Source organism: Rhinoraja longicauda, chromosome 6 (genome assembly GCF_053455715.1).
Source record: "Rhinoraja longicauda isolate Sanriku21f chromosome 6, sRhiLon1.1, whole genome shotgun sequence".
Lineage (NCBI taxonomy): Eukaryota > Metazoa > Chordata > Chondrichthyes > Rajiformes > Arhynchobatidae > Rhinoraja > Rhinoraja longicauda.
The window spans coordinates 12564760-12592672 of record NC_135958.1 but is presented as its reverse complement, the minus strand read 5'-3'; the positions used below and the strand labels follow the sequence as shown (position 1 = coordinate 12592672).

The window sequence follows — 27913 nt, the reverse complement described above, 5'->3', positions numbered from 1 at the left end:
AAAACTGATTTCCAAGCACAGTTCTTCTTGCATTTCATAGAAACTGCTCAATACTGCTACAAAGGTAGGATGTATGATTTTAAGTCTTCTTAGATCCAATAGTTATTTAAAATAGATAATAAGACTTGGGACTGAGTTTAACCACAGTAACCATCAATTTCTAAGGAAAATCTGTTTTAACTTATTGGCACCAACTTGTTTTAATGCTTGTATGGTGCAGGTGGGGCTGGTATTGGATCAAATTTGTATTGTACAATCTAGGTATTGTATTCCAGTTTAGGATACAGAGATGTTGGAATACTGGATCGGGTTCACATTCTCCATAAACTCATGCCGAATAACAACATGATGCTTTTTTTGTTTGTTAAATGAGATGAAAGCTTTTCTAAGATGACAGTACTTAGCAGGAGTACTTGTAATTGTCTTAATTGTAGGATTGACTTTGAAAATATTTCCATTTCTCATTGTAAATACAAAGACATAATGTACATGGTGCTTCTTCCTCGTGTTCTATCGGTGCCACCAGTGTGGCAGCTACATTATTTAGATTTAAAATTGAATTTTACTTTGTCAATTTGCAGAATGATATTCTATAAAATGACTAGTAGAGTAATTTTCTGATATTTTTTAATATGTTGAAGTTTAACGGGATCTTCTGATTTAGGTATTAGCACAGTTCACTTGTCTTTAAAACAATGCAGGATCTTCCTGTGTAGGAAGGAACTGCAGATGCTGGTTTAAATCGAAGATAGACACAAAATGCTGGAGTAACTCAGCGGGACAGGCAGCATCTCTGGAGAGAACAAATGGGTGTCGTTTCGGGTCGAGACCCTTCTTCAGACTTAGACTCAAGACTTGGGATCTTCTGATTTAGGTTTTAGCACAGTTCAGTTTCTGTGGGATCTTCCTAGTCTTTATTCACAACTTGTAAATCTTAGCCTCATTAATAATGCAAATTACCTGGGCAAACATGCTATGCTATTAAAGTAAGTAACCCTGTTACGCACAATCTGAAGGGAAAGCTCTGTTGTAATCCAGGAAAAATATTCATTTTTTTATAATTGTAGTAAATTTCTGTTTCCTATTGTATTTTTTTTGCAAACGTAATTAACAGCTAGCGTCTTTGTTGGCATCCACTGACTGCTTCAGGTAGGTTCAAATTTTCAGAAGATATGTTGTTTGATCCAGTGGTTTTGCCTTTTCCTGAAATGGCGAAACCTAAGCACTGTCTCAAATTCCAGTAACCAGCAATAAGCCCCAAACTGTGGTCAGCAGAAGATCCTTTTTATGCAATATAAACATACTCCAGTGAAGCTATGATCTGTCTCTTTTGCTTGCTTCCTAATAATTGGCAGACATGTAACCTACAGGTCCACTGGCAATTATTCCAGAGCTGACAAACCAGTGACAATGGATGAGATGCACCTGACAGAAAGAAAGATTGATGCAAAGGGGAATAGGAACGGAGAAACAATCAAAGCACAGTTAGATGACAAGCAGAATAAACCCAAAAGCGTGGCTTTAGAAAAACAGGCAAGTATGGTATTGCCAACAATACTCGGGGAAGTGTCTGAATTTAATAAAAACTTTGTGCGACTAAATGCAAGATTACTTCTTTTAAGCTAATCAAACCTATATAAAGAAGTTTAGAGTTCACAGGTAATGTTGATTCTCTGCAGAAGATAAAACATGTTATCATGCCATATTTTAAATTGTTTACTTTCTGTACATCGATCAATTTTCAGCTCATTTCAGCACAGATACGCAAGATCTAATGTTCAGATTAACTAACTATCAATGCAGGAAATTGCCATTGCATCCAGTTGTATATTGAATAAATCAAAATATTTTATCCCCCTTGCTCTGTTACATCCAAAAAGCAATCTTAATGGCTGTGTTTGTGAAAAAAATATTTTCGATATTCATATTGTTTACCAGTTTTGCTCTGAAATTACCCTCTGTACATGTTCTAATTCAAATGGGATCTCTTTCATGTGCTTCTTATTCAAAAATACTTTTGTGGGTTCTCCCCAGATCGATTTTTTTGTTCTTTCTGCCTTGCCATTTTTATTTGATTCTATTTTTAATTAATTGGAAAGCAAAAATAACGATAAACCAAACGCGGGAACTGTCCAATGCATAGAACAGCAGAGCGCAGTAACAGGCCCTTCGGCCCACAATGTCTATCCCAAACATGATGCCGACTAAAGCTAATCAGTTCTGCCTGCACATGCTCCATATCCCTCTGTTCCTTAAATTCATGTGTCTGTCTAAAACCTTCTTGCAAGCGATCATCATATCTGACTTAACTGCCACTCCGAATGCAGTAACCCCTAACCCTAATGCAGTAGTTTCCAGACACCTACCACTCTCTGTGTAAAAAAAGTATTTCTCCGCACAAAAAAAGGACACACGGTGCTAGAGTAACTCAGCAGGTCAGGCAGTGTCTCTGGAGAACCTGGGTAGGTGATGTTTCACAGAGTGCTGGAGTAACTCAGCGGGTCAGGCAGCGTCTCTCGAGAACCTGGGTAGGTGATGTTTCACAGAGTGCTGGAGTAACTCAGCGGGTCAGGCAGCGTCTCTGGAGAACCTGGGTAGGTGATGTTTCGAGTCAGGATCCGTCTTCAGCTTTGTGTGTTCTTTCTCAGAACACCAAACCATTGTTTCATGAAAGATTTTCCAGTTTTAAGCTCAAGAAACTCACCTGGGGTTGGCCTCGTGACCAAGCGAATATGAAATACAGTCTAACTCAATCTCACGACCATCATTGAAGAATGAGCAAGCAATTGCCACTGGATAAAGTGCTTGAGCAGAATAGCAGAAAGGTGCAATGAAAGACTAGTTTGCGGAAAGATCAGCTTTACACAAATTTGTACGTGCATTATCCATCGGCTTTTTGTCCCATTAATGTCTTCAATACAGTTTTTTGAAAACATCAGTTATAGATATAGAAACATCTGTCAGTTATAGATTGAGGGAATGTGCCCTGTGCCTGACCATGGCAAAGAAGGTGATTATTTCCATTCCTCTATCCAACAAGGTGACTCAATTTTTCATGTCTGGGTCTGATGTCTCTGATATCTGATATCTCTGGTGCCTGATGTCTCTTGCCATGGTCACTGAGGCTTTCTGAGTACAGGTCACCTTCATGCATTGATGGAGACACAAGAAACTGCAGATGCTAGGATCTTGAGCAAAGCACAAAGCACTGAAGGCACTCAAAGAATCAGGCAGCATTCCTGGAGGGAATAGACATGAAGACGGGTCCCGACCTGAAACATCACCTGCTCATTCCCTCCACAGTTGCTGTCTGACCTGTTGGTTCCTCCAGCACTGTGCTGCTCACGGGCTTCAACAGCAATCTCTGTGCCAGACCTTCTGAATAGCAAAGCAATGATAGACATGGCAAACAATGGCTATTTATAAGATACAGTGGGAATAACTCTCGGAGCCCCTCATGAACTTTGCAGGCTGTGTGTTCACCCCTTCAGGGTCTACCTGCGCATCATGTGGAAGTGAGTGATGCTGCTTTTGAGTTACATTATTCAGGAGAGCAGTAAGGAAGTAATTTCTCAGGTTGAAGTGCAATACCCTCTGCATTTTCTCACAGTACATGTATGAAGGTTTTAAAGGGAGTATTCTTTGTGAAATAAAGCAAAATAACATGGTTGCCATCGATTAGAGTATTTATGTTGGAAAAGCTGTTAAATGTGTAAAACTATTCAGTTCACTTTTGTGGTTGCCTTGCTTAATTGCTGACAACATGAATGGCCCAACCCTCCAGTAAATGAGATAAATTCACATCTGCCCGATTTTACAGATATTGCCAGTGGCTGCCTAAGCCAATTTATTTGAGCATGGATGTCATATTCATGGATGAACAGTTGGTCAGACACGTCAATCGCCTTCTGAAATAAAAAGTGCCTTCAAAATAGTACAGGTAATGTTTTAGGCTGATGCCTTTCATCAGAACTGAGAAAGGTTTACAATCTAACATGTTTCAAGCTGCAGTAAAGGCTGAGGTTGGTGAGGAGGGAACAGGGTGGAACTGAAAGAAGGGAGTTTCTGAGATAACTGGAGACCAGAGGATATTGAATGACACAAGTGGTGGCAAAGATCAGTGTGTGGTGTCAGAGGGCATAAATTAAATTGAAACTTACCAGAGATAAAGAACCTAATTGTTGGAAACTCCAGATAAAAGATTGACTGGTTATCTGAAATTATTGAATTCAATATTTTGTCTGGAAGCTCTATTCAGAAGATGAGTTGCTGTTCTGTGCCCTTATTTGATCTTTGTTGGAACAATGCAGCGGGATCATTTTGTTCAATTTTTTTTCAATGACAAATAAATTCAATTCAATGTACAGAATGGGAGTTCTGTAGAGAATGAAAGTGAAGGGGAGCAAGAGGCAGACAAGGGAAGTTAGGCATGGAATAAAACTAAAAGAAAAGATGTATAACATAGCAAAGAGTAGCCGGAAGCCAGAAGATTGGGAAACTTTCAAAGGACTACAGAAGGCAACAAAATTGTCTTTGATCAGGCCCCACACAGGAGATTGATTAGTAGGCAAAATTAGAACCCATGGTATTGGGGGGTGAGGTATTGACATGGATAGAGAATTGGTTGGCAGACAGGAAACAAAGAGTAGGAATAAACGGGTCCTTTTCAGAATGGCAGGCAGTGACGAGTGGAGTGCCGCAAGGCTCGGTGCTTGGGCCGCAACTATTCACAATATTTATTAATGATTTGGATGATGGAATTAAAAGTAACACTTGCAATTTTGCAGATGACACAAAGCTGGGTGGTAGTGTGAACTGTGAAGAGGATGTTAGGAGGTTGCAGGGTGACTTGGACAGGTTGAGTGAGTGGGCAGATGCGTGGCAGATGCAGTATAATGTAGATAAATGTGAGGTTATCCACTTTGGCAGCAAAAACAAGGAAGCAGATTATTATCTCAATGGTGTCAGATTAGGTAAAAGGGAAGTGCAAAGAGACCTGGTTGTCCTTGTACATCAGTCACTGAAAGTAAACATGCAGGTACAGCAGGCAGTGAAGAAAGCTAATGGCATGTTGGCCTTCATAACAAGAGGATTTGAGTATAGGAGTAAAGAGGTCCTTCTGCAGTTGTACAGGGCTCTAGTGAGACCACATCTGGAGTATTGTGTGCAGTTTTGTTCTCTTAATTTGAGGAAGGACATCCTTGCTATTGAGGCAGTGCAGCGCAGGTTCACGAGGTTAATCCCCGGGATGGCGGGACTGACATGTGAGGAAAGATTGGAAATACTGGGCTTGTACTCACTGGAATTTACAAAGATGAGAGGGGATCTTATAGAAACGTATAAAATTATAAAAGGACTGGACAAGCTAGATGCAGGAAAAATGTTCCCAATGTTGGGGGGCTCCAGAACCAGGGGCCACAGTCCAAGAATAAAGGGGAGGCCATTTAAAACTGAGATGAGAAAAAACCTTTTCACCCAGAGAGTTGTGAATCTGTGGAATTCTCTGCCACAGAAGGAAGTGGAGGCCAATTCACTGGATGTATTCAGTAGAGAGTTAGATAGAGCTCAAAGTGACACTGGTAGAATGGATTGATATTTTCTGCAAATTGCTATATCTTATGAGGTCCCTGCCATTTATATGTCCAATCAGAATTTCTTAGGTTTTTCTAAATTCATCCACATTATTTTTTTCATCAACTTCTTATGGTAGTGACTTCCACGTGTCAGTCATATTTAGGTTAGAACACTGCCACAAGTCAAAACATTTGGTGTTTCTTTACCCTAATCACTTCTTGGGGTTCTCTTATCCGATATGTAACATATGCAGATGTTTATAAAATACGTAGATGAATGTTTACCATTGCAAACAATAATTAAAGGCATGCCTCTCATTCTCCCAATCCAGTCCCAAGATAACATTTATGTACTGGATGAATATATAAATAAATCATAGCTTAGGTAGATTGTTTGTTAAAGATATAACCAAAAAGTAGTAGTTAAATGGTATTTCTAGATTGCATCGATTGTCTCCTGGACTATATCCTCTTTGTTTTGATAAACTACTTAACTTTGATTGAGAGAGAATAATTTTAAAAGTTGCCATATTATGTCACACTGAGGAAGTGTGGGAAAGATGTCCCAGTGCCTTGAGGATTGGACAGAAATATATTTTAAGCAATCTAATCTAGATATATACAGTACTTTAAATGACAAAGCATGTAGATGTATAAAATCAGTGGACTACAAGAGTACATTGTTCTTTATTTTTGTATTTGTTCCTTGGTTTTATAATAGGGGTAATAAAATATACTTCACATTTTCTTTATTTTATACTTGAAGTATTTGTGCAATGCATTCCGTGACAATTTAAGTATTCCCTACTTGGGCAGATGGAGGAACTTCAATGTATAAAGTGTGGACAAAATGGGCTAATGGCTTTTTTCCGTATCCTTTGTTTTTGTGTTAAAACATTTTTCTCTCTCTATTTTCTCTTCTTTTATGCGAAGGTTGGCCTGTTCAGTGGTATCAGTCTCATTGTAGGCACCATGATTGGCTCAGGAATTTTTATATCACCCAAATTGGTTTTATCCAATACTGGAGCAGTGGGACCATGTTTGATTACCTGGGCAGCTTGTGGAGTCCTGGCAACAATGGGTAAGCTGCAGGTGACATTTGTTTAAATTTGGTTTAGAATACATGTGTACTAATAGAATCGTAGAATTTCACTTCATGGAAAAGGAGACCATTGTGTCCACGCCATCCAAAATAGAAATTATTTGGGTTAATCCCATTTCTCAATCTTTCCTCCCGAGCCATCTAGACTACAGGTCTTTACGCGATTATTCAGGTTTTAAAAAAAATATCGTGACATTTTCCATGTAGGAAATTAGTTTCAAGCCCCACTTCACTTTGGGTAAAAAATCTTTTCTTCATTTTCTCTCTAATAGTTTTTCAATGTCAAAACAATAGTTGGAAAGTACTGATATAAAAATAGAACAAGAATGGGCTCTGTGGCCCACAACGTCTGTGCCGAACATGATGTCAAGATCACCACTTATCTGCCTGCACATAATCCATATCCCTCCATTCCCTGCATTTCCATGCGCCTTTCAAAAAGTCTCTTAAATGCCACTATCATATCTGCCCCGCCACTGACATCACCGCCGCCTGTGTACAAAAAGGTTTTGTACATCCCCTTTAAACTTTGCCCTTCTTGCCTTAAAGCCATGCCCTCAAATATTTGATATTTCCACGCTGGAGAAAACAGTTCTGACCATCTACCCTATCTATGCTTCTCGTAATTTTATTTACTTCTGTCAGGTTTCCCTTCAACCTCTGGCGTTCCTGAGAAAATAATCCAAGTCTCTCCAACCTCCCTAATACCCTAATTTAGGAATCATTCTGGTAAACCTCCTCTGCACCCTCTCAAGTCTCCAAAAGTATCATGTAATGAGGCAACTAGAACTGCACACAATACTTCAAATGCAGCTTAACCAAAGTCCTATAAAGCTGCATGGTGACCTCCTGACTCTTATACTGAATGCTCCAACCAATGAGGGCAAGCTTTCCGTATACCTTCTTTACCACTCCAAATCTTCACACATTTGTAAAGTGTCTGTGAAGTGTAAGAAATGCACAAAGCAAACTGTCTGAAAACTTTCCAATAACAAAGAATGAATTTGTTCTTTTAACCAATAAACACTCCAAGTATAAGATAACTCTAAAAAAAAAGTTATTTCCTTCCTGTGTTATTCTAAAACATTGAAACTTCATCACTAGTTTCTTGCTTTTAATCATAAATGAACAAATGTGCATAAAATTGTAAAGGGCCCAAAGTTGTATTCCCAGAATCGAGTATAAATACAATTTAATATAATGAATTTTAGTTTGGAAATATAAAGAGAATAATAGTTTCAATTGGCACTTAAGCAAATGTAAACAATGTGAAGGGTTTCCATGCCAAATAGCTGAAAATTCCACCTTTTTCTATGCCTTTATTAATCTAGAAGCACTTTAAATTCCCTCTTTCTGTGAGTGGTTTCCACGTTCTGTTTATTGTGTCCACGATGAAAAAGCTATTGATATTAAACCACATCTTAATGTTATATTACATGGAACATGTGTTTGAAAAATAATTTCTTATAGTTTAGAGAAAATTCTCACATCTCGCCGTTTATTTTGGCAATGATATATTTCCAGGGGTGCGTAATTTGGGAGGAGTGTGAAGGTAGTGGTATTCCTATCATCATAAGGTCTTTATCATGGTGTTCCAATCATCATGAGGTGTTTTCATTCTTGATGGTAGAGATCCTAAGTTTGGAAGATGCTGTCAAATTATTGTAGGTAGGCAATTGCAGTGCACTTTGTAAGTTATATACACTACAAGTTTTTCAGACCCTTTCTCCCTGTTCTGTATGCAAGTAGATTATGGCCGATCTTTTACCTCTCGATCATCTTCCTGAAGAACCCTATTCCCTTGATTCCATTAATATCTGAAATTCTACCATTCTGTTTGAAAGTGCTCACTCAACCTCTGAGCCTCCTCCAGCCTGTCGGGCAGAGAATTCCCAATGTTCACATCCTCCCGGAGGGAAGAAATGTTTTCTTATCTTAATCCTGAAAAGCTGACCCTTTATTTGAGACTGAATAGCTTTCTGGTGAATAGTATCAATTTACCTGGAGTACATAATAGGGTTATACGAGAGGACGTAGATATAATGTCATGAAATGCATATTATGACGGTATTTTCCATTTTTCTAGGTGCTCTGTGCTATGTCGACCTGGGAACAATGATCACTCAATCAGGAGGGGAATATGCATATCTTCTCGAAGCTTTTGGCCCAGTTCCTGCATTCTTGTACTCCTGGATGAGTATAATTGTTGTAAAGCCCTCGTCATTTGCTATAATTAGTCTGAGCTTTGCCGAATATGCAGCAACTCCATTCTATCCTGGCTGTTTACCGCCACAGATTGTTATCAAATGCCTCGCTGCTGTTGCTATTAGTAAGTTCCCACAAAGGAATCTTTTAAATAAACATATCTATTGGTGCTTTACCAAATATGAAAAGTATTGGTGTGATTTGTAATCAGCTCTCTGAAAGTAATGTTTCTGCTTGAAGGCCAAGTTCCAAACACAGAATAGCTAAAGTATTTCACATTTAACATAGTGTTGGAGTTAAAATTCATCTGAAACTGTGATTTTCCAATAGTTTGCAAGACTTTGTAATTCAGACGATCTAACATCTTAAAGCACATCATATTTGCTCTATTCTTTAAAACAAAATTAAGTGTATGAGATATTTACGCAATGATTTTTGAAGCAACACACATTTTTTTTAATTGCAAGGGATCAGCTGGGAAGTGGGCTGAGGAATGCTTAATGTAGTTTAATGCAGAAAAGTGTGAGGTGTTGCATTTTGGAAAGTCAAATCAGAGCAGGACCTTCACAGTAAATGGCAGGGCTCTGGGGAATGTTGTAGAGCGGAGGGATCTAGGAATGCAGGTACATGGTTCTCTGAAAGTTGGGTCACACGTAGATAGGGTGGTAAAAAGGCTTTTGGTACATTCGCCTTCATCAATCAGGGTATTGAGTCCTATAACTTCCACCTCAACAGCTGTCGCATGCAACACATAATCCTCCAAAATTTCCATCACCTCCAACAGAATCCCACCACTGGCCACATTTTCCCATCTCCACCCCTTTCCGCCTTCCGCAGAGACCGTTCTCTCCGCAACTCCCTGGTTAACTCGTCTCTTTCCACCAAACCACCCCCTCCCCAGGTACCTGCCCCTGCAACTGCAGAAGATGCAACACCTGTCGTTATACCTCCTCCCTCGACTCTGTCCAGGGACCCCAACAATCCTTTCAGGTTAGGCAGAGGTTCACTTACGCCTCCTCCAGCCTCATCCACTGTATCCGTTGTTCAAGATGTGGAGTCTTATACATCGGCGAGACCAAACGCAGACTGGGCGATCATTTCGCGGAACACCTTCCCTCAGCCCGCATGAACCAACCTGATCTCCCAGTTGCTGGACACTTTAATTCTCCTTCCCATTCCTACACAGACCTTTCTGTCCTCGGTCTCCTCCATTGTCAGAGTAAGACTAAACGCAAATTGGAGGAACAGCATCTCATATTTCACTTGGACAGCTTACAGCCCAGTGGTATGAATATTGATTTATCTCATTTCAGGTAGCCCCGGCATTCCCTCTCTCAATCCCTCCCCCACCCAAGTCGCACTAGCTTCTCATTTTCACCCTACAAACAGATTACAATGGTTTTTCCTTTATCCTTGTTATTTTTTTCCATATCTTTCATTCATTGTTCTTTATCTCTCCACATCACTGTCTATATCTCTCGTTTCCCTTATCCCTAACCAGTCTGAAGAAGGGTCTCAACCCGAAAAGTCACCCATTCCTTCTCTCCAGAGATGCTGCTTGACCCGCTCAGTTTCTCCAGCTTTTTGTGTCTATCTTCGGTTTAAACCAGCATCTGCAGTTCCTTCTTGCACATATTGAGTGTAGAAGTTGGGACATTATGCTACAGTTGTACAAGATGTTGGTGAGGCCACATTTGGAGTACAGTGTTCAGTTTTGGTTACTCTGCTGTAGGAAGGATGTCATTATGCTGAAAAGGGTGCAGAGAAGATTTATGAGGATGTCGCCAGGACCTATAGGGACTTTATTCTTTGAGTGCAGGAGACTGGGTGGTGATCTTAGAGACATATACAATCATGAGGATAATAAATAAGGTGAATGCTCAGAATCTTTTTACCCAGGATAGGGGAATCAAAAACCAGAGGACATGGGTTTAAGGTGAGAGGGGCAAGATTTAACAGAAACTTTAGGCTCAACTCTTTCACACAGAGGGTGGTGGGTTCATAGAACAAGTTGCCAAGAGGTCGTAGAGGCAGGTACAATAGCACCATTTAATAGACTCCCGGACAGGTACATGAATAGGAATAGAGGGATATGGATCAAATGTTGGCAAATGGGTCTAGATGGAGCATCTTGGTTACAGAGATACTGTATGATTGTAAGTGGCGACTCCACAAGCACTCTGACGAGTCAACTCCAACCCCACATTGTCCCACTTACTGATTACACTTGTAACATTGGAGGAATATGGATCAGTGAAGCGGTTTAGTTTAACCTGGCATTATATTTGGCGCAGACATTGTACCTGTTCCTGGTCAATGTTTCAACATCCTCCCATTGATAATTTCTGTTTGTATTAAGAGTTTAAGGAGTTGCTCATGGAGGCCTGGTACAGATCCCCGACTTGTGCTCTGCCCGTCTTGCGTTAGGTGCTGCCGGTTGCCTTTCCTGTCCCTGCTCCTTTCTCTGCGTCTGATCCTCATTTCTCAGAACTTCCTTTTGCCGTGTGAGTTAGTGATCAGACCTGAAACTGTCAGTGCAGTTACACAGGTGTAGGCTTGTAATCAAACCGATAAAGTGACTTGTGCTGAACAGCTGGAGAGAGCTCTGTGCACACTGTTTAAAGATGCTACACCAGCTAACACGGGTGGTGCTGTATGCTATTTCATTCTGACAACTTTAAGGGTGAAATCCTTAAAAAATCCTGGTTTATGATAAATATTCTCATATTGTAATTGCTAATTTAAAGTTGCCAAGTAGAAATGTGACCGTTTTATGATCATTGAAAGAGCTTATATATTTTTTCCTTTTGCAGTTTTAATCACTTTGTTGAACTCGCTGAGTGTGAAGTTAGCTAATTACGTTCAGAACTTCCTCACCTTGGCCAAGCTGCTGATTGTTGCTGTCATCATAGTGGCTGGAATTGTCCTGATCACACAAGGTGGGAGGTAGTGAAAATGCAACGATGAATAATAAACTAGGAAAGGAATATTCTGTTACACATGTATTGTTTTACCTGACGCTATGTTTTAAAGTCAACGACGGTGGTATCCTCAAAGCCCTTATCCAGAGTCAACATAGCGGGAAGTGTCAGTTGATGTTTGGTTAAATAATTGCTTGACTGGATTTGCAAAGGAAGCCTGGCCCATGAACCAGTCAAGCAATTATTTAACCAAACATCAACTGACACTTCCCGCTATGTTGACTATATACTAAAACTCTCATTTGTTTGGTTGTTTGTTCCTGAACTACAGCCCAAACGGTACATGATAGCGTGACAATTTAGGCCCACCTTACTCACCGTCGTCCCTTTGGTGCTATTGGAAGAACTTTCATTGAAATCGGTGTTATATTTTTTAAGTTATTCACATTTTAAAGTTTGAATCTATCTCCTCGGGAGGGGGGTGGAGGGAGGGGGGGAGGGAGAGAGGGGGAGGAGGGAGGATAAGGGGGGTTGAGGGGGATGGAGTGGTGGGGGAGGGGTGGGGAGTGGCGGTGGGGAGGGGCGGTGGGGAGGGGGAGGGGAGGGGCGGTGGGGAGGGGGAGGGGAGGGGGGGAGGAGAGGGTGCTGCACCAATGCAGGAGAGGTTTGGGCCCAACGGGTCCACTTGGTCTAGTTATTTCTATTTTTGTAAGCAATTATCTGAAATATAGAATTGTGGGCAGGAGATGAGAAGAAATTTCTTTAGTCAGAGGGTGGTGAATCTGTGGAATTCCTTGCTACAGAAGGCTGTAGAGGCCGTCAGTGGATATTTTTAAGGCAGAGATAGATAGATTTTTGATTAGTCAGGGTGTCAGTTATGTGGAGAACGCAGGAGAATGGGGTTAGGAGGGAGAGATAGATCAGCCATGATTGAATGGCGGAGTAGACTTGATGGGCCGAATGGCCTAATTCTACCATTACTTATGACATGACCTTATGACCTTTTATACCTTTGGAACAAAATTGCAAAATGATGGATCTAGAAGATACTAAAATAAATGGATATCATTCAGAGGGAAATAATTATTCTTTTAAATGCTGTAATTTTAAGTAAAAAAATGTCTGTTCTTCCAATGTGACTAATGCCAAAATTTATTTTTAATCCATTTGGTTGAAAAAACTTTCTCTTTTGATCAACAAACCAGGACTGCACAAACAAACATGCACACACTTTCTTCCGATCATATAGAATGATTCCACACATCTCTAGATTTCAACATGATCCCAACAACAATCACATCTTCCAGCTTTTGCCCTCCTCAACCAGTCTGAAAGGTGCCGATCTGAAACGTCACCTGTACATTCCCTTCACAGATGCCGCCCGACCCACTGAACTCCTGCAGTTCATTGTGTCTCTTTCACTTCTTCTGTCAACAGTGTCAGATTAATATTAATCTGTTTGCGTCTATCCCATCAAGACGTCCTGTCTGTCCCACTGCAGACATCCCGTCTGACACATCACAGACACAGACATCTCTGAAGAAGGGTCTCGACCCAAAATGTCACCCATTCCTGCTCTCCCGAGATGCTGCCTGACCCACTGAGCTACTCTGCAATAAGGCTGCAGGGTGACTTGGACAGGTTGTGTGAGTGGGCGGATACATGGCAGATGCAGTTTAATGTAGATAAGTGTGAGGTTATTCACTTTGGAAGTAAGAATAGAAAGGCAGATTATTATCTGAATGGTGTCAAGTTAGGAGGAGGGGGAGTTCAACGAGATCTGGGTGTCCTAGTGCATCAGTCAATGAAAGGAAGCATGCAGGTTCAGCAGGCAGTGAAGAAAGCCAATGGAATGTTGGCCTTCGTAACAAGAGGAGTTGAGTATAGGAGCAAAGAGGTCCTTCTACAGTTGTACCGGGCCCTGGTGAGACCGCACCTGGAGTACTGTGTGCAGTTTTGGTCTCCAAATTTGAGGAAGGATATTCTTGCTATGGAGGGCGTGCAGCGTAGGTTCACTAGGTTAATTCCCGGAATGGCGGGACTGTCGTATGTTGAAAGGCTGGAGCGATTGGGCTTGTATACACTGGAATTTAGAAGGATGAGGGGGGATCTTATTGAAACATATAAGATAATTAGGGGATTGGACACATTAGAGGCAGATAACATGTTCCCAATGTTGGGGGAGTCCAGAACACGGGGCCACAGTTTGAGAATAAGGGGTAGGCCATTTAGAACGGAGATGAGGAAGAACTTTTTCAGTCAGAGGGTGGTGAAGGTGTGGAATTCTCTGCCTCAGAAGGCAGTGGAGGCCAGTTCGTTGGATGCTTTCAAGAGAGAGCTGGATAGAGCTCTTAAGGATAGCGGAGTGAGGGGGTATGGGGAGAAGGCAGGAACGGGGTACTGATTGAGAGTGATCAGCCATGATCGCATTGAATGGCGGTGCTGGCTCGAAGGGCTGAATGGCCTACTCCTGCGTCTATTGTCTATTGTCTATTGTCCAGGTTTTTGTGTCTACCTACCAAAAGTCTTGGCTCAGTTCCAAGTATAAGCACAAAGTTTTTATTTTCCTCTCAAATGAGCAAATAAGACCTGGTCGATGTTGCAAACAAAGTTGGATCCATTGCCCACCCTGGCCATTCTGTGCAGGTGACAATGGTTTGTCATTACGGCCAGTTCTTAAAAGTTTTATGTAACGTTAATAGTGAATCTGTAAAATTTAAAAGCTTGAATCAATCAAGTATAAATTCTGGCAATGTTCATCTTTGCACTGTTCATCTTTGCAGGAAATACACAGAACTTTAGAAATTCATTTGCTGGAACTCAGACTTCCTTTGGTTCGATCAGTTTGGCATTTTATAACGGACTCTGGGCGTATGATGGATGGTAAGATGCTTTCATTGCCACAATTTGTCCATTTCATTGCATAACTCAATAGATAATTGGGTAGATAAAATAACAGATTGCAGTAAGCATGGCTGTACCAGGCTCACAAGACAGCTTTGTGTATCTGTAAGCTCATGACTTAAGATGAGAGGGGAAAATTTAATAGAAAGCTGAGGGGCTACCTTGCCATGCAGTGGACGGTGAGTGTATGGAAAGAGCTGCCAGAGGAGGTAGTTGAGGTAGGTAATGTAACGACATTTAAAAGACACTTGGACACATGGACATGGGTTTTTAACATGGATAGGCCAGGTTTAGAGGAATATATAAGCCAAGCGCGGGAAGGTGGGACTAGTGTAGACGGAGCATCTTGTGCAATCTGGCTAAGAGGGGGACAGGACTGACAGCTTAATGTTCCAGGGTACAATGCTACAGGAGAGACAGAGGTGGGGGTAAAAGATGAGGGGGTGTTGCTTTATTGATTAGGGAGAATATCACAACAGTAATATAAGATGACATTACTGATGGTTTGTCCAGTGAGGCTGTATGGAACTGAGAAATGAAAAGGGTTTGATCACCTTGTTGGGAATGTACTACAGGCCCCCAAATAGTCAACAGGAATTAGAAGAATAAATATAGTGGGTGATTAAATACCTGCAAGATTAATAAAGTGGTCATAGTTGGGGATTTTAACTTTCCCAATATTGACTGGGACTGGCTTAGTGCCAAGAGCTTCGTTAGGGTGAAATTTGCAAATGTGTTCAGATAAGTTTCCTCAGGCAATATGTGAAGATCCCTACAAGGGAGAGGACAAGGCTTGATCTACTCTAAGGAAGGGCAAGTGACTGAAGTGTCCGTGGGTCAGCTTTTGGGATCAGCGACCACTGTTTTATTAGTCTTAAAATAGTTGAGGATGGGCCCACAAGTTACATTTCTGAATTGGGGCAAGGCCACCTTTGACATGTTAGACAGGAACATGCCAAATTTGATGAGAGTAGGTTGTTTGTGGGCAAAAAAAAGGACCAGTGAATGGGATGCTTTTAAAAGTGTAATATCAAGAGTTATGGGCATGCGTGTCCCTGTCAGAGTGAAGGCAAGGCTGGTGGGATTAAAGAAGCTTGGATAATGAGTGAAATTAAGGTTCTGGTCAGGATAAAGGAGGAAGCATGGAACAATGGATATGGGCCAAAACAAAGACAAAACTCATAGAACGGAGATGAGGAAGAACTTTTTCAGTCAGAGGGTGGTGAAGGTGTGGAATTCTCTGCCTCAGAAGGCAGTGGAGGCCAGTTCGTTGGATGCTTTCAAGAGAGAGCTGGATAGAGCTCTTAAGGATAGCGGAGTTAGGGGGTATGGGGAGAAGGCAGGAACGGGGTACTGATTGAGAGTGATCAGCCATGATCGCATTGAATGGCGGTGCTGGCTCGAAGGGCTGAATGGCCTACTCCTGCACCTATTGTCTATTGTCTATTGTCTATAGTACAATAAAATAAAATACATCTTTTCATTAATGAATAATGCTATCGATTCATGATGCATTAGTCTTTAAACTATAGCAAGCACTTCAAAAATATTTAAATAATCTAAAACAGGAAATTAATTTGGATTAATGTTGCATTATTAATGTTATACTTACACCTAGGAATCAACTCAACTTTATTACAGAGGAACTAAAGAATCCTTACAGGTAAGATAAAATTTTGCAACGAAAACAATAAAAATGTTGGACCTCAAAACATTTGGAAAAAAATCACTGGCACGAAATCATGTGAGAATGATTTAGGCTGACCAATTTGAAGAACGGTGCAGTATTAGGGGATATAAACTGCAACCAAATCACCTCTCATTTTTCAAAATATTTGTACATTCTGCTTGTCATTTATTCCTCTTTCAGGAATAAATTTAGTGAACCTTGACTACTGGCCACATCTTCCCATCTCCATCCCTTTCTGCTTTCCACAGAGACCGTTTCCTCCGCAACTCCCTGGTCAACTCGTCTCTTCCCACCCAAGCCACCCCCTCCCCAGGTACTTTCCACTGCAACCGCAGGAGATGCAACACCTGTCCCTTTACCTTCCCACTCGACGCTATCCAAGGACCCCAACAGTCTTTTCAGGCGAGGCAGAGGTTCACCTGCACCTCCTCCAACCTCATCTACTGTATCCGCTGTTCCAGGTGTCAACTTCTGTACATTGGTGAGACCAAGCGCAGACTCGGTGATCGTTTTGCTGAACACCTCCGCTCAGTCTGCCTTAACCTGCCTGATCTCCCGGTTGGTCAGCGCTTTAACTCTCCCTCCCATTCCCAATCTGACCTTTGTGTCCTGGGCCTCCTCCATTGTCAGAGTGAGGCGCAGTGCAAATTGGAGGAACAGCACCTCATATTTCGCTTGGGTAGTTTACACCCCAGCGTTATGAATATTGACTTCTCTAACTTCAAATAGCCTCTCCATCCACTCCCCCTTCCCAGTTCTCCCACCATTCTTACTGTCTCCGACTACATTCTATCTCTGTCCCGCCCACTCCCCTGACATCATTCTGAAGAAGGGTCTCGACCCGAAACGTCACCCATTCCTTCATTCCAGAGATGCTGCCTGTCCCGCTGAGGTAATCCAGCATTTTATGTCTAGCTTTGATTTAAACCAGCATCTGCAGTTCTTTCCTAAACTAAAGGGTTGATGTTCACACCGATTCTAATGAGAACTAATATATTTGGCAGAGATTTACCACTCTCCATCATGATCGGTATCCCTCTGGTTACTTTTTGTTACATCCTGATGAACGTGGCCTATTTCACTGCAATGACTCCCACTGAATTACTGCAATCCCCTGCCGTGGCTGTGGTAAGCATCACTTTAACTGTATGTCGATCTTCAAATCATAAAATATAATAATTCAACAATTCTGTTTGGAAATTCTTCCCATACATTTTTTCAAGTATCATTTGAATGACTTCATGGCATTTCATAGATGTATAAAACACTGTTAATTGCCGTTTATTATATTTAAATTCTCATACACGCAGTGCACTGGTCCTAATTGTTTTGGCCTATTAGCTCTGCGTATAACACGCCAGCCTGCAGCCTGACACAAGGCATTGTCCAATCTTATAGTACGGCAGTTGAGAAAGCAAATGCAGATCCCTGGGACCTGCAATCTGCTGTTGCAGGAAGTTTCATAAGATAAAGGACAATGGCCTGTTGTAGAGAACGTAAGGGCATAAGAAGCAAGAATAGATTGGCAACCCTCTGTGCCAGCTCACATTCAATAAGATTAAGATTGACCATTCACCTCAAGGGTCAAAGAGTCAAGGATGTTTAATTATCAGATGTACTGACAACGGAAGAATTAGATTCTTGCAGAAGCATATCAGGCCTGCAAACACAACACTCGCAGATAAGATGCTAAACAAGATAATTCAATGAATTAAAAACCCAAATGTTATTGTAAAAAGCCCAAAGTCAGTGCAGCCAAGACAGTTCGCAAATTATTGTTTAGTTGGCGTTTTCTAGTGGTCAAGAGCCTGGTCATTGTTGGGAAGAAGCTGTTCTTCCACCTGGTGGTCACGATTTTCAGATTCCTACACCTTCTTCCCAATGGTAGTAGCGAGATGAGAGCGTGGCCAGGGTCTGGTGGATTCCTGCAATAACTCAATGTCCCTTGATTGATTTGATATCCAAAAAAATATTGAGGTTGGTCTTAATTGTATGCAGCAACTCAACCCCTACAGTGCCCTTGTAATAGAAATCCAAAAATGCTACTAAATCTGAAAAAAAAGAACCAATTCTCTACTTTCTGCCCCGATGCATGTTGCAATTGTCTGCAAACAATTCTATTATATGGTACAGTAGGTTCACATTATATTATAATGTAATATATGTATTATAATGTAATATAATATGTATGATGTAAAATTAAAAAATGCAATATAATCTATTATATGGTACAGTAGGTTCACATTACTCCAATGCAATCTTTCACCCTCTGTTAATTCAAGGAATACTATTGTTAGTAAAACAAGATTTATGTTTAATAACTCCATATTTGGTCTCATTGTCTACATTTTTCCAAATATAAATTAATTCTGTCCCTTGTAGAGATTTCTATAGAAGTTTTCTTCCATTCGGCTGATTGGATGGTTAAAGGTGGATTTATTCTCATCTCATTCAAAAATGATCTAACATTTGGAACCCTCCTGTCCTCTGGCACATCTACATTTGAGGAAATTGTTACCAGAACTTCTGCGATTTCTACCAATTTTTCCCTCCTCAATGTCAGATGAATTTCATCTGAGTTTGGATATTTTCCCATTTGGTTGGCGGCCAGCCCTTTAAATGCCACATCTTCTATTTTTAATTCATCCAGTGCCAACACTGCCTTATCCACTCACACAGCAGAGAGAGGATGGTGCCAGAGAAGTAATAAATTATGGATAAATGTTCAAAATACTGGAAACCCCAGCACTTCAAAGGGGGAGAGGAACAGAATGAATGCTTCAGACATTTGACCTTCCATTGGAACTGGGAAGTATATGAGATGTAACACTGAGATGAAGCGAGAGAGCAGCAAGGTTCAGAAGGAAAGGTCTGTGATAGGATTAAATGTTAAACAGATTCAATGATAAAAGAGATGAGAGTGCAAAACGCCAGGGTGTTGTAATGGGACAAATGACAAAAATAGAGATGGCAAAATTGCTATTTAAAAAAAAAAAAATCATTAATTAAATAAAACTAAATAAAACATTAATAAAATTATTAAGGGATTGGTGCAGGAACAATGTTCCCCATGTTGGGGGAGTCCAGAACCAGAGGTCATAGTTTAAGAATAAGTGGTAGGCCATTTAGGACTGAGATGAGAAAAAACATTTTCACCCAGAGTTGTGAATCTGTGGAATTCTCTGCCACAGAAGGCAGTGGATGTATTCAAGGGAGAGTTGGATATAGCTCTTAGGGCTAATGGATATGGGGAGAAAGCAGGAACGAGGTACTGATTCTGGATGATCAGCTATGATCGTATTGAATGGCGGTGCTGGTTCGAAGGACCGAAAGGCCTCCTCCTGCACCTGTTTTCTATGTTTCTAAAACTGAAACTGGAAGATTCTTATGCTTGCATTCTAAAATCCAAACTGTGCATTCCTGCTTCACTCTGAACATTGACTGGGCAGACCCAATTGAAAGACGGACTTCCCATTTACCCAACAAAGCATTTTCGGTATCTGGGTGGTGCGAGGGGAAGTAAAAGTGCAGGTCTCCCCACTTACATCAGAGTGCTACTGTGGGAAAAGATGTGGGGTTGGGAGTTGTGGACTGATTAATTATAAGGTTTGAATGTTCATTTAAAATGTAAATGTACTAGTTTCATATTTTGATCTGGAAAAATATTTACGCCCATATTTATTTCATCTAATATGAATAGTACTATGAATATTATGAATATAAATATGTCTGAAACATTCTGTTTTGTTAGTTATTATTTTTATTTATTGCACAGACTTTTGGAGATCGAATCTTCACTCCTGTCTCTTGGCTAGTTCCACTCTTTGTCATATTTTCTACCTTTGGAGCTGCAAATGGTTCCTGTTTCACAGCTGGCAGGTAAAGAGTTATTTTGCAACAATATATTCTCTGAACGTGTGTCTGAACAAGTAACCTACTAATGCAAATACTGTTTATAAACTAGCTTCTCAAAAAGTAGGACTGCAGTATAAATGCTGCATATTGTCAATATTTCAGTAGAGATTTATATTCAACACTGTCTTGCTGGGTTTTCTTGATCTCCAAAAACCCACAACTATTGGACTTGAGAGCAGGTATGTACTTTTTATGCCATTTGCTATAAACCAAGAGGAGCAGAAATAATTCTCCATTGCTTGAGTAATTCGATGGTTGTGATCAGGTCTCTCGGCCCTCACATCAGTAATGTTTTCTACTCTTCCTCCCAGATAACTAGTCCAATTCCTACTCGCATTCCGCACCAAGCAGCAATAATTTCCACTCTATATTCCATCTGGATTGCTGGTCTGAGTTTACCCCAAGCATGTCCTGTCCCCCTCCCCCCCCCCCCCCCCCCCCCCCCGCCAATTACTGCTGGGGATCATGTCCACCTGCTCCAGTCTTTTACCACTGCCGTTCCTTACATAAACAATTGCTAAAGAAATCAGTTATCAATCCCATCAATATCACATGGTTCTTGTCTATTTCTGATTGGAATATTTAGTTTGGTAAGTGGCAGATCTCTTTTTAAATGTCTAGCCTGGCCCAGACTATCAAATGAGACTTGGAAAAATCCCAAAACTGATCTTAGCAGGATATTGGAAATAATCCTTCATTAACTATTTCTGTGCTCCAGGCTGGGTCTTCTACAATACAATACAATATATCTTTATTGTCATTGTACAGGGGTACAACGAGATTGGGAATGCTCCTCCCATACAATGCAATAAATTAATTAGCTAATCAGTATTAATTTAAACAACCCAATGAAACAAATTAGAAACAGTTTTAAAACAGAATAAAGTGCAAGCAGATCTGTGCCGGATCACTGTGCGATGTGACCATCCGGCTCAGCAGGACCGGTTTATGGCAGCTATGGCCCTGGGGATGAAGCTGTTCCTGAGTCTGGAGGTGCGGGCGCAGAAGACCTTGTAGCGTCTGCCCGATGGTAGAAGTTCAAACAGACTATTGCAGGGGTGTGAGGAGTCTTTGTGGATGCTGGTGGTTTTTATGGGGCATCATGTGTTGTAGATGCTCTCCAAGGCTGGTAGCTGTGTTCCGATAGTCTTCTGAGCTCTATGGACTACCCGCTGAAGAGCTTTCCTCTCTGCCTCCATGCAGCTGAGATACCACACAGGGATGCCATGTGTTAGGATGCTCTCTATGGTGCAGTGGTAGAATGTCATCAGCAGCTGTTGGGGTAGACCAGACTTTTTCAGTGTTCTTTGGTAGAACAATCATTGCTGCGCCTTCTTGACCAGCGCAGCAGTGTTAGTGGACCATGTTAGGTCCTCCAAAATGTGAGTGCCCTGAAACTTGAAGCTGGACACTCTCTCCACACTGACCCCATTGATAAGATTCCCTGTTATGTGACCTATGGAAGTTGATGATCAGCTCCTTGGTCTTGGAGGTATTTAGGGACAGGCTGTTATCAGAGCACCAGTTCGCAAGGTTGATTGATTGAAATGTCATTTGTTTCCGTGCTGTGCAGTTCTGTGACGCCAATGATAACATAGATTGTGCAAAGATAAATATTTTGGTACCTGACGTTTGTAGTTGGTTTGTTGAAGACCCTGCATATCATTCAGATTCAGTGGTCACCAGAACTTTGTACATTAATATTGGAGACTCGAGTATCTGGGAAAGGGACGTGCAATTGTGACACGTGTTTGGGCCATGAATTAAGAGACCTCCTCTGTCATTAAAAAAAAGCAGCATCCCATGACAAAAGTATCATATACCTCATCACCAGCTTTCCCCCATTATCAACTCAAACTAACACACTACTTGGTTATCAATCATATTGTTCCAATGTCTATTTCAACCATTTCCAGTTACTCGTACAGACAAGTAGGAAAAAAAACTGCAGATGCTGGTTTAAATCGAAGGTAGACACAAAATACTGGAGTAACTCAGCGGGTCATGCAGCATCTCGGGAGAGAAGGTCCTTCTCTCCCGAGATGCTGCCTGACCCGCTGAGTTACTCCAGCATTTGGTGTCTACTTGTACAGACAATGTGTGGATGGATTTTGGGATTGTCTAAGTGATTCGAGTGCTCATGTAGACACTTGTTAAATGTCAGCAGCACAGGTTCAATCACTCTCTCTTGCAGTGTACATCATAGTGCTTAACACTTCCTGGATGAGGAAGGCCTCACTTATAACCCCTCTAAATCTCTATTCCCCTGCCCCCCCCCCCCCCCCCCCCCCCGCCTTTCCATCAACCTATGTCCTCTAGTTTTATCTATCTTTGATGAAGGGAAAAGATTGTAATCCACCTTGTCTATACCCTCATAATTTTATTCTACCTCAACTGTGGCATCGTCTGCTCTAGGGAGACCAGATCTTGCTGCCCTGGAATGGCGGCTTATATTTAGTGAGATAAGGACGATCATTCCTTTGATCTTAGTTTCCCAGTATTGCGCAAAGATTCACTTCTCTGTTGCCCAATTCCCACCAACCACCGCATAAACTAAGTTAAAACATTTTTACACCAATTTCATGTCTTTTCAGAGCAGAATATTTTCTTCTAAACTGACTTTAGAACATTGAAATTAGCTGCAGTCAAACTTAAAGTATCTGTCGAGGTCTGTTTTAACTTTATTTTTCTTAACAGGCTGACATATGTGACAGCCCGTGAGGGGCATATGATTAAGTTATTGTCATACATCAACATCAGACGTTTGACACCTTCACCAGCTCTCCTATTTAATGTAAGAAATTCATGTTTTTATTTACAATTGCAAAACGTGACATTGCTGATGTACTAATGGAAGGAATGCCAGAATGATGTAACCATTCACATCAAAATGCTATCAGACAGTGCTCACAATTGTTGAAATTGTAGTGATTTATGAAAATTACCCAGTGGTATTTAATAGCCCAGCACCCACTGGGTTTTTGCAGAACCACAACTGAAATCAACAGCAGCCTCTCTCTCTGTTGGAATTTTAATGTTGGGAAATGAAATGCATTTCAAAGAATTGAATTGAATACTTTATTATCACATATGACAAGTCACAGTGAAATTCTTTGCTTGCATACCCAAGGTGTACAATAGTCACCACATAAAGGGCTATTCAAACAGAATAACATGGTCTGATGCTGTTCTGTTAATAATAAAAGTACTAAAAATTTGTTATCGATGACCTGCTACATTATATAAATGTTACACCGCAAGATATGTGCATGATTCAATGCCTGAATTCACTGTACTGACAGCAAGATGAGAAATAGACAAGACATAGAAGCGTTGTCAGTGCCCAAACTGAGATAGGTGTGAATAGGCGTTTTACAAATATTCTATCACAAAGCTTGAATTTGCAATCGATCAGAAAGGAGTGTAGAATATTGAAATATATAAATGACTTAGACATAAATTTAATTGGTTTGTAGATTAAGTTTGCTGACACCACCAACATTGGTTGAGTTGCAGACAGTGAGGAAGACTTGGACTCCAAGAACCCTCTGCATATCGATGTTGTTAAGGGTCTTGTCATTAACTTTATACTCCCTCCTTACATTCAACCTTACACTTGCTCGGATTAAGCACCATCTGCCATTTCTCTGCCCATTTCTGCAGCTGAGCCATATCCCACTGTATTTTCTGACTGCATGGCACGAATAGCCACAAATAGGCTGAAGCGTTCTTGCACATCTCATATTGCGGTGTTTGACCTTCCTGATTATTTGCCACATGCCGATATTTTGAGTTGCATGTACTAAGACCCATGGATCTCATTGGATGGCAACATTTTGCAATCTCACTCCATTCAAATATAGTCATTTGCTTTTTCATTTTTCCTTCTAAAGTGGATATCCTTACGTTTTCCCACATTGTGGTCCATTTATCATCATCTTGTCCATTCATTTAACCTACCTATATTCCTTTGCAGGCACCTGGCTTCCTTACTACTTGCTAACTTATTCTTCTTTGTATCATCAGCAAATTTGTCTGCCATACACTCAGTCACTTCATCATGGTCATTAACCTTAATATCGATTGGGATCTCTGGGATCCTGTTGGCTACTTATTGCCAATCTGAAAATTACCCTTACAGTATATAATCATGTCCTGCTTTTGTTAGTTTGTCAATGTTTTATCCATATCCGTGCATCACCCGTGCTATCAAATGGTGTTATAATTACAAATGCATTATATAAACTTTCTCAGAAAAGGCTAGTACAACACTAAATGTAAATCCAATCTAATTATTTTTCACTGTAAATTATTTAACCCTACACTCTGTTTCACAGGGCTTTCTCGCTATTATCTACATAATTCCAGCAGATATCAACACTCTTATAAATTACTTCAGCTTTGCTTCCTGGATTTTTTATGGACTGACTACGTTCTCATTAATCGTCATGAGATTTACACGAAAAAATCTGAGAAGACCTGTCAAGGTTAGATGTAAATTACATTTCTTTCCTTTCAATGTCATGATGTGGACCAATTAAAATTGGTCATTAAGATTTGCATTCATTTTCCGCAACCCTGTTGAATTTTAGGGATCACAAAATACATTTTTCTTCATGAAATTTACATGAGTAAAAAAGTAAAATGCAATGTCAGCATTTGTGGAAGAGAAGTTAATATTTCAGTTCTGAAGACAGGTTAGTACACTGAAATGCTAACTCATCCTTGACAATCATGGATAAACTGTCAAGAGAAAAGAGGTCGCGTTTTGTTTCATATTTGAAGCATCTACAGAAGCTTGCCATTGTAATTTTTTGTTATCCACAGTAGTGAAAACACATCAGTGCACATGAAATAGGTTGTTTCACATCTGACATTTTATAATTTTGTTTTAGATCCTTGTTTTAAATGGTCTCACCAACTCTCTTGTGGCTTACTTCCACAAATACCATGGCAGAGTTGAGGTAGCAATGGCCGTCATTGATGTAGAACCCAGCAACTAAACATCTTGTATGTTTTCTCTGACTCTACAGCTTAGTTTAATTGGACCCAAGCAATCAACCTATTCATAAAATAAATTGAAATGGAAGGTTTCTCATTAGGCTTTTAGAACTGTTCACAACAGCGCTGCTTGTTTTTGGGTTGGTTCAGTGTTAACACTATATCTGTGGATGCTCAGTTTTTAAAATTATGATTAGCCAACTTGTTGCGAAACACTCTGGCCTTCGATTGTGGAATGTAGCTTGAAGGAGATAAAGTATAAAACTCACCAAGACAATGGGAAAGTCCATAGATGGGAACCAATTACACCGTAATCTGAGCTGAACTTCTTGAGAATGGTGAGGGTCTACCTACATCTTTTAGGTTTGAACCTTAAAATCTCACTGTATGTTTCTGTTTCAGATTCCCATCATTATTCCATGCATTGTAACTGTTGCTGCTGTCTACTTGGTTCTTGCTCCAATCATTGATTCCCCAGAGTGGGAATACCTATACTGTACGCTATTCATTGTGGGAGGACTGATATTTTACGTCCTGTTCATTTATTTTCACTTCAGCTGGATTCGCAGAATAATGAGTAAGTAGTAAAATTTATTGCTTAAGACCTATAGTCACGTGTGCAGTACTGGTCTGCTTTTTTTGTGAGACGATATGACTGCAATTGGTGATTTATGTAATGACAGATTTGGGCAGGCGAAGCCTGAAATTTGGGAGAGGTCTTGATGGCTTGGAGAGGGAATTTTCTCCAGTCCAAGGATATTGACTAGGAGGACACTACATCAGTGGTCATCTTTTTAAGACACATGAGATGAAACTGAAGTGCATGAGTCTTTGGAACTATTTTCCTCATGGTGATGAAGCAACATTGTTGAATATTTTAAGGCATAGGTAGATACTTAATAAAGGTGTGCAATATTCTAGATAGACAGGAATGCAAGTTGACATCAGTCAGATAACTGTGACCTTACTCAGTGGCGAAACAAATTTGAGAAGCTGAGTGGTCTCTTCCGGCCCCTAAACTATATATGCAAAAGTAAAAACAAGTTTGATATCTACCTCTATCAAAGTGCATGGGTATTATCAAATGGAGAGTTTGGATTGTTTTCTATGGAACTCTAGAGGTTGCAGGGAGGGAGACCTGATAGAAGTATACAAAATTCTGAGAGGCATAGTCAGAATCTTTTGCTAAGTTCCCTGAAAGTGGCATCAACAGGACGGTGAAGAAAGACATTTGGCACATCGGACCATCAGTCAGGGAATTGGAGTATAGAAGGTGGGAACGTATGTTACAGTTGTATGAAAAGTTGTGAGGCTGCACTTGGGAGTATTGTGCTCAGTTTTGATCACCCTGCTGAAAAAACTATGCCCTTAAGCTGCAAAGTGTGCAGAGATTTCAAGATCAATTTATTGTCACATGTACCAATTAAGGTACAGTGAAATTTGAGTTACCATGCAGCCAGACTAAGTAAAAAGCAGCAAGACACACAGCCACATAAAATAAAATTTAATGTAAACATCCACCACGGCGGATTCCACACTCCTCACTGTGATAGAAGGTATTAAAGTTCACTCATCTTCCTCTTTTTACGAGGATGTTGCCAGGACTCGAGGGTATGAGCTTATAGGGAGATGTTAGGCAGGACAGGGCTTTCAGCCTTGGGGTGCAGGAGGCTGAGGGATAATCTTGTAGAGGTGTATGATATCATGCTGGGAATAAACAGGGTGAATCGGCCAAACGTGGGCAAATGGGAATTGCTTAGATGGGGCATCTTGGTTGGTGTGGACAAGTTGGGCTGAAGGGCCTGTTTCCGTGCTAAATGACTTTATGACAATCTTGCCCTTTTCTAAGCAGAATTAAAGCTAAATCCTAGGAGTATCAATTAGTGCACAAATTTAAATAAATGGACTTTAATCCATATTTGCCATCGTGTTTTCAAATTTGTAAGCACCCTTTATGGGCGACTATTTGCGTACCTTGAGTACGCAAGCAAAGAATTTCACTGTGACTTGTCACGTGACAATAAAGTATTCTTTCATTCAAATTGTTTTTTCAAATTACAAGAATTATTTGGCAATAGTATAAACATGAATTAAGATAGTTGTATGCCAGAATTCTTTGACATAATGTTATTAAACTGTTTCCTGGTGGTAAATCTCATTCATTACTTCCCTTTTCATTGTTTTTATTTATTTATGTAAGGATAGCCCAGATTCAAATTCTCATGTGAAACTTGTTGGACCACAACTGACATGTTAATTAAGAACTGGAATTAGCCAGAGAGAATCTAAGATGAAAGTAATGAACTTTGTTTGATTAACTCAGAGGGCATTTGTTAGAAATAGATTTGGATGGATTTCAGCAAATATCACAATATCTCAGATTAATTAGACTGATGTAAACCATAAAACTGAGGATATAGTCTGTTGCACAAACTGCTTTGAATATTTTGGGTTTACATTTCCCTTAAACTATAAAATATCTTTGTATAATATTTTCAGGTTCATTGAAGTTGGAGATAATAATTTAATTGTATTTCCAGGGCCGATTACAATCCATCTACAGCTGTTACTGGAAGCGGGACCAACAGAAACTGAAAAGTAA

At 40.4% G+C, this 27913-nt stretch overlaps 1 protein-coding gene across 1 annotated transcript; it reads left to right on the top strand.

Moving 5' to 3' along the window:
* On the top strand, positions 1–27913 carry slc7a9 (solute carrier family 7 member 9). The gene is made up of 13 exons (XM_078401655.1): positions 1–64; positions 1371–1533; positions 6507–6654; positions 8762–9004; positions 11694–11819; positions 14585–14684; positions 16324–16368; positions 17400–17523; positions 20171–20274; positions 23008–23104; positions 24648–24797; positions 25714–25888; positions 27852–27913. The coding sequence occupies exons 2-13, from the start codon at positions 1411–1413 to the stop codon at positions 27911–27913; spliced, it is 1497 nt and encodes a 498-aa protein (XP_078257781.1). The 5' UTR covers positions 1–64; positions 1371–1410.